Source organism: Mirounga leonina, unplaced genomic scaffold (genome assembly GCF_011800145.1).
Source record: "Mirounga leonina isolate KUSES-001 unplaced genomic scaffold, KU_Mleo_1.0 Mir_488, whole genome shotgun sequence".
Classification (NCBI taxonomy): Eukaryota; Metazoa; Chordata; class Mammalia; order Carnivora; family Phocidae; genus Mirounga; species Mirounga leonina.
Genome location: NW_023270777.1, coordinates 5,497,216 through 5,504,144, shown reverse-complemented (window position 1 = coordinate 5,504,144; position 6,929 = coordinate 5,497,216). Strand labels below are relative to the sequence as shown.

The window sequence follows — 6,929 nt, the reverse complement described above, 5'->3', positions numbered from 1 at the left end:
ACCTGCCTTCCCCAGCGCCTTACAGAATGGGGTTAAGAGATGGGGCGCCTTACAGAATGGTCAGGACCCGCCAGGCACTCTTCAGACTTCCACCTCCTCCTGACCTTGGCTGGGCCCCACACCAGGGCGGACGCAAGTCAGAGCCCTCTGAGCTTCTCACTGCGACCCGGCCCCTCCCCAGCTCGCCCCAGCTCGCCCCCACATCTCAGGTGCGCTCCGGGCTTCCTCGCCATCCCCTCCGGCCCCGCCCCTCTCCGCCCCGTCCTCCCCTCCCCCCTCCCTCCCCAGCGGCCGCCCGCGCAGGACTCCCGGCCACCTGCCCACCCTCACCTCGGAGAACAGCGCGGCCAGGTGCTCCAGAGGGGCGGCGGGCACGTCCCCGCACAGCACGGCGCCGCGGAGGCTGCGGGGCCCCGGCGGCTCGGGCCCGGCGCGCAGGAAGAAAAGCCCCTTGGCGCGGGGCGGGGCGGCCCCGGGCCCCGCGTCCAGCCCGGGTCGCACCGCCAGGCCCCCGGGCCCGGGCCGCACCACCAGCAGCGGCCTCGGGCCCCCCGCGGCATCACGGCCCAGGAAGGCGTGCAGCAGCCGCTCCGCCTCGGCCGTGCCCGCGCAGCGCTCCCAGGCGCCGACGGCCGGCCGCAGGCTCCGGGCCACGTAGGCCCCCAGGAGTCGCAGGCGCGGGTCGGCGGCGCCGGGCTCCGGGTCGGCGTTCCCCGCAGCCCGCGCGGCCCGCTCCTCCGCGCCCGGCATCGCGCGCTGCCGCCCGCCGCAGCCGTTTCCCTGGCGACGCGGACGCGGCCGGGACTCCCGCCTCCGCTCCCCTCCCATTGGGCGCGAGACTCCCGGCCCCGCCCCTCCCAGCCGCGCACGGTCGGAGAGGGACGCCGAGGGCAAGGGGCGGGGTCGCGTCGCTGTTGCTAGGAAACCGGCCGCCGCTCCTATATAAGGCCAGGTCTCCGGGCTTGCGGGTGCTCCCGGGTGGCGGTCCAGAGCGATGGTTTGTTGCCGGGCTGCGTGGAGCGGAGGGCAAGGCTAGAAAGGCTGTGAAGGGTTCTGCTGGCTAAGGTCAGATTAAATTTTTTTTTTTTTAAGATTTTATTTATTTATTTGGCAGAGAGAGACACAGCGAGAGAGGGAACACAAGCAGGGGGAGTGGGAGAGGGAGAAGCAGGCTTCCCGCTGAGCAGAGAGCCCGATGCGGGGCTCGATCCCAGGACCCTGGGATCATGACCTGAGCCCAAGGCAGATGCTTAACCAACTGAGTCACCCAGGTGCCTCAACTCTTAAAAAATGTTAATCACAAAAGGTATGCTGTGTACATATATATATGTACATGTAATATATTTTATAAATTTATAGATCTGTAATGTGTATTTTTTATATTATACATATATATTTAAGTACCGAGAGGAAGAGAGAGGGATTGGGGTAGAGAGACAAGGATAGCAGTTGGACTTCTCTAAATATACTCTGTTTTGTAGATATGACTTTGGAACCAGGTAAATGCTTTATATAACTATAACAAAATGAAAATTTTTTTCTTATTAAAGATTTTTTTTTTTTTTTTGACAGAGAGTTAGTGAGAGCAGGAACACAAGCAGGGGGAGTGGGAGAGGGAGAAGCAGGCCTCCCGCCGAGCAGGGAGCCCGATGAGGGGCTCGATCCCAGGACTCTGGGACCATGACCTGAGCCAAAGGCAGACGCTTAACGACTGAGCCACCCAGGCGCCTCCCACTTTTTAAAAAAATATTTTATTTAGTTCAGATTAAATTCTTGAGAGGACTCCAGACACTGAAAATATAAGGGTTCTCCCACCTACTCCCCAAATGCGTAATTCAGACTCGAAAACTGTGTCGAATCATAAAACAGACGTAAGCGATTTCAGTGAAGTTTTTCATTTCTTTTCCGTGATAACTTAAATACTTCAGAATGGTGTTTATGTGCCCACTGAGCAATTTGAAATATGCTGGTGCGGCTGAAGAACTGAATTTTTTTAATTTAATTTACGATTTAATATTAAATTATAATTTAATTTTAGCTCAGTTTCAGAATTTCAGTATCCATTATTAAAAATAAATAAATAAAAGGTTTTTTTTAAGTGTCCTGTTTTGTTCCTGCCTTAAGTGGGTGCTCAATCTGACAAATGGGGACTTGAGCTCTGAGATTACTTTGATTTCCATCAGTATGGCCCCAATCGGTTCTTCTTAGGTGCACACAAGTGCTTTTAAATATACAGGATGTTCAGAGTCTGCAATATACCTGATCTTGTCTTCGAAAAAGGATAAAGTGAAGCACGTTTCCTGACCTCAGAAATTATTTGTCACCTGCTGAATCCCTCTTCATTACTGGGATATAAATAGCTTGGCCCTTTGCATTGCATGGGAGGGGAGAATGGGACAAGGACAGGGACAGCCTGGCAGCATGAGGCCTGCAGGTCTGAAATGCGCTCCCCCTCTGCCTACCACCCCGATTTTAATCACCAACCAGAAACTGCAGAATTTCTGGTAGAAAAGAATGTTTGTTAACAGGCTTCAAAGGAACATTAACAGAATAAGCACTTATCAAAGGCAACTCAAGCTAACAAGAGTCCTTCAGGAAAAGTTGGTAGCTAAAAAGTAAAATGATTGATTTCATAATAACCAGGGCACAGGAGGTGCTATGATGAAAAATGTTCACAATAGAAAAGAAATCTTGATGTTTGTAAAGAGTGTTTTATCATTGCTAGATTAAGCATTAGGCAGACCAACCGGGAGTAAAGGGACAAAGCAGAGGCACTGAAATGATTTTATCTTATTTTTTTATTTTAAAGATTTTATGTATTTATTTGAGAGAGAGGACATGCCTGAGTGGGGGGAAGGGCAGAGGGAGAGAGAGAATCTCAAGCAGACTCCCCCTGAGCACAGAGCCTGACACGGAGCTGGATCCCACGACCCTGAGATCATGACCCGAGTCAAAACCAAGAGTTGGACACTCATCCGACTGAGCCACCCAGGCGCCCCACACTCGAATGATTTTAAGATGAATTTGATGATTGACATTGCAAAAAAAAGCATCAGGGAAAGACAGAAGTATTGGGGGCTTCTTACACATATCATACACGTAGTTCTGTAGAGTTTTTATTTTGCACAGAGGAATGCATTATATTGTTTAAAAGCTTAGGGCCTCCAAATGTGTGAATCCTGATCATGTTTTATAGAGAGAGTAACTTCAGTGCCATTAACTTCCTATAAACCCTTCAAATAAAGTTTCTACCGCCCCAACCATGGTCCATTTTGCTCTCCGTCCTTATCGTCCTTTTGGCCCAATATACATAAAAATAGAAACCCAGGAGCCTGTGGAGATGACTTGAAGATGTGTGTCTGAGAGAGAAGGCTCCTAAACACTGGCAAGCCCAGCTTTTGCTTTTTTCCTCTAAAAACACAGCTTCATCTTCATTTTAGAAGGAGCTTGGTGGGGGGGTGGGGTGGTGGCAGTTAAATAGGATTTATTGAAAGCAACTGCCATCAAGTTTATATTGTGTAATTATAGTAAGGAAAATAAAATAACAAATGTGTTAGCTATCTACTACTGGGTAACAAATGACATGACAAGTTAGTAGCTTAGTAACATTTCTTATGTAACATAGTTTGTGACAGCTTGGGAATTTGGGTGTAGCTTATCGGGGTGGTTCTGGCTTGGGATCTCTCATAAGGTGTCAGACAAGATGTCATCAGGGGCCACATCATCTAAAGGCTTGACTGGGGGGTCTGAAGGAGCTGCTTCGAGATGGCTTGCTCCCATGGCTGGGAGTCAATGCAGGCTACTGGTAGGAGCCTTCAGTTTCTGAGCATGTGGAGCTCTCCGTTGGGTACTTGATGTCTTCACAACACTATGGCTGGCTTCCCCTAGACCAAATGATCTAAGAGAGAGTGAGCCAGACAGAAGCCGCAATGTCTCTCACAACCTAGCCTTGGAAGCCCCACACTCATTTCTGCAATAGTCCCGATACACAGATTTACCCTATTCAGTGTGAAAAGGAGGTGTACCAGGATGTGAATAAAGGGGGGACAAGAATCATCTGAGAAGTGATTAGGAAGTGTTAAGGAAGATATTGAATTTGTGTAATTATTCAGATGAAATGATTTCCTTTTTTCAAAGATTTATTTGGCAGGGAGGGGAGAGAAGAGAGAGTCTTAAGCAGACTCTATGCTGAGCATGGAGCCCGACCTGGGGCTCGATCTCACGACCCTGAGATCAGGACCTGAGCCGAAACCAAGAGTTAGAGGCTTAATCAACTGCACCACCCAGGTGTTTTGATTTCCATTTTTTAAATTAGAAACTTAAACTTGCTTCTGTGAGCATAAGTTTTTTTATATCAGATTTTTTACTTTGCACAATTCCTGTTCAACAGTTTTTAATAATCATCTCTTTAAATTCTAGATAGTCCTCATTGGCAAGAATTTGTTCACACAAACAGGCATAATGCCAAATTTAAAGCCTTTACAATCTTTCAAAATTTAGCAGTTGGCATTACAGAATCTAACAGTTCTTTTCTTCATCAACAAACATTATGTTGAAATTTCTCATGATGCTGCTAATGGATATTGAATCTACATCAACCTTTTCCTATGAAATATTCAAAATAATGAAGTTTTATTTTATTTATTTATTAGAGAGAGAGAGTGGGAGAGGGACAAGCAGACTCTGTGCTGAGTGCAGAGCCCGATGCAGGGTTTGATCCCAGGACCCTGAGATCATGACCTGAGCCGAAATCAGGAGTCAGACGCTTAACTGACTGAGCCACCCAAGCACCCCATGATGAAGCTTTAAATCAAAGAGCATGCATGCATTGGTAGAATAGTCTCTCCTTGTAGCCATCTTCAATGCCACCTAATGAAGAAGTCTGATGCAAATTGGCAGATATATTGGATACATGTCCCAAAGGAGAACCCAGGTTACCTGGAACTCCATCCCAGAGGCCTGTAGAAAAATATTAATTGTTCATAAGAGTGAAATCATGGGGAAACAGACTGTTTACCAATGATAGAATGTACAGATAAATTGTGGTGGATGCCATTCATAGAATAAAATACTATACAGCAGTGAACAGGAATGGGCTAGAGCTGCATATATTAACATGCAGATCTCAAAAGCATAACGCTACACAAAAAAGGCAAGTTGCAGATAAATGCATTTAGTATTATGTTTATTAGCAGTTTTAAACCAAACCAAACCAAACCAAACAGACCAAATAGGCAGACATACATATGAAGTCTTCTGGAGAAAAGTCAGGGAATGATTATCATAAAATTCAGATTTTGATCACCGTTTAGAGGTGGAGGGGAAGAGATGTGTGGGATGGTGAGGGACACAGAGGGGCCTTTCACGTCCCTAGTAATGGTTTATTTTTTCACCTGGTTTATGGGTTTTCATTTTACCATTCATTCTTCTTTTTTTTTATTTATTTTTATTTATTTATTTATTTATTTATTTATTTATTTATTTATTTGAGACAGAGAGAATGAGAGAGAGAGAGAGAGCACATGAGAGGGGGGAGGGTCAGAGGGAGAAGGAGGCTCCCCGCCTAGCAGAGAGCCCGATGCGGGACTCGATCCCGGGACTCCAGGATCATGACCTGAGCCGAAGGCAGTCGCTTAACCAACTGAGCCACCCAGGCGCCCTACCATTCATTCTTCTTAAACCATACTTAAGTATCATATGCTTTCTTGTGTATGTATAAAATGCTTCACAATTTAAAAAAAATAAAAAAGGGATGTGCCATTTTTTTTGTACTCTGAATGTTGTGGGGCAATTCATTTCAGGTACTGGGATTAATGTATTATTATTCATTTAAATGCTCACCATACTCCATTAGACTTATAAAAGTCCACATCAAATATCTTTATCTGAGTTGCTTAAATTATTTATCTTTAATTTGAGTTGGTTAAATTTTCCAAATTTTATAATTAAGTCTGTTGCTGGTCATCAAATTCAATAGGTGTTCTTCAGCTCTTCTCTTAATAATTTCTTGGCTCTGTTCAACCCAGGATTTTCCAGATTCACTGTGTGGGAATGTTCTAGACTCTGATTTCAGAGATAGTCACCTATGTCGTGGCCACACGCTGTGATTCTCTGTGACTACCCTGTTTTTACCTGTCCCTTTAATATCGATGTTGGCTAGGCATCTCTCAGACCTTCTAGGGTCTTTTCACTTTAAAATCTCTCCCTGGGGCACCTGGGTGGCTCAGTGGGTTAAGTGTCTGCCTTCGGCTCAGGTCATGATCTCAGGGTCCTGGGATCGAGCCCTACATCGGGCTCCCTGCTCAGCAGGGAGTCTGCTTCTCCCTCTGCCCCACCCAACTCGTGAGCACACGTGCTCTCTCAAAAATAAATAAATAAAATCTTAAAATCTCTCCTTGTATGAACTTCTTTATCCCAAGTGACAATTCCTCCCATTATGGGGGAAATAGCTGCCAAATCTGTATCTCCAGCCCAGAACTAAGTAGGTATATCATTTTAGGGCAATACCTGTTTTCCTTCAACCCTCTGTAGAAATCCCTTTTTGAAACTTAGTGTTGAAGAGAAGTCTGAAGCCAGCCTGATTTTTGTTCCCTTGTAGGTAACATTTTGAAACAACGTGATTGTTTAAGGCAGTTTTTTCCTCCCTTTTTTAGGTTTGTGATTTAAAAAAAAAAAAAAAAAGTTTTAGGTTATAGCTAAAGTCCCATTGAATTGATTTTTTTTTTTTTGCCTAAATTATGAGAGCGCATTTGGTTCTCATAATGATGGGTTTCTTTGAAGCGGGAAAGATTGTTCTATGGAATCTTTGATTATTACCTACTTTCTACTTGCGCTTTCTGGTCTGGTTCTCTGGTAATGTAAACTGGTAGAGTGTGCTCAGAATTACAAGTAAGGGATACATTTTGCAATACTAATTGAGGTTTTTTTTT

The 6,929-nt window shown here is 45.5% G+C and overlaps 1 protein-coding gene across 1 annotated transcript in view; it reads right to left on the bottom strand.

The window, feature by feature from the left end:
- The window catches only part of DNAH9 (dynein axonemal heavy chain 9), a 339,619-nt gene extending 338,869 nt beyond the window's left edge, over positions 1-750 (bottom strand). The window contains exon 1 of the mRNA XM_034989621.1: positions 331-750. Within this exon, the coding sequence (XP_034845512.1) occupies positions 331-750 (420 nt within the window). The remainder of the gene's footprint in view (positions 1-330) is intronic.
- Between the last annotated feature and the right edge of the window lie 6,179 nt (positions 751-6,929).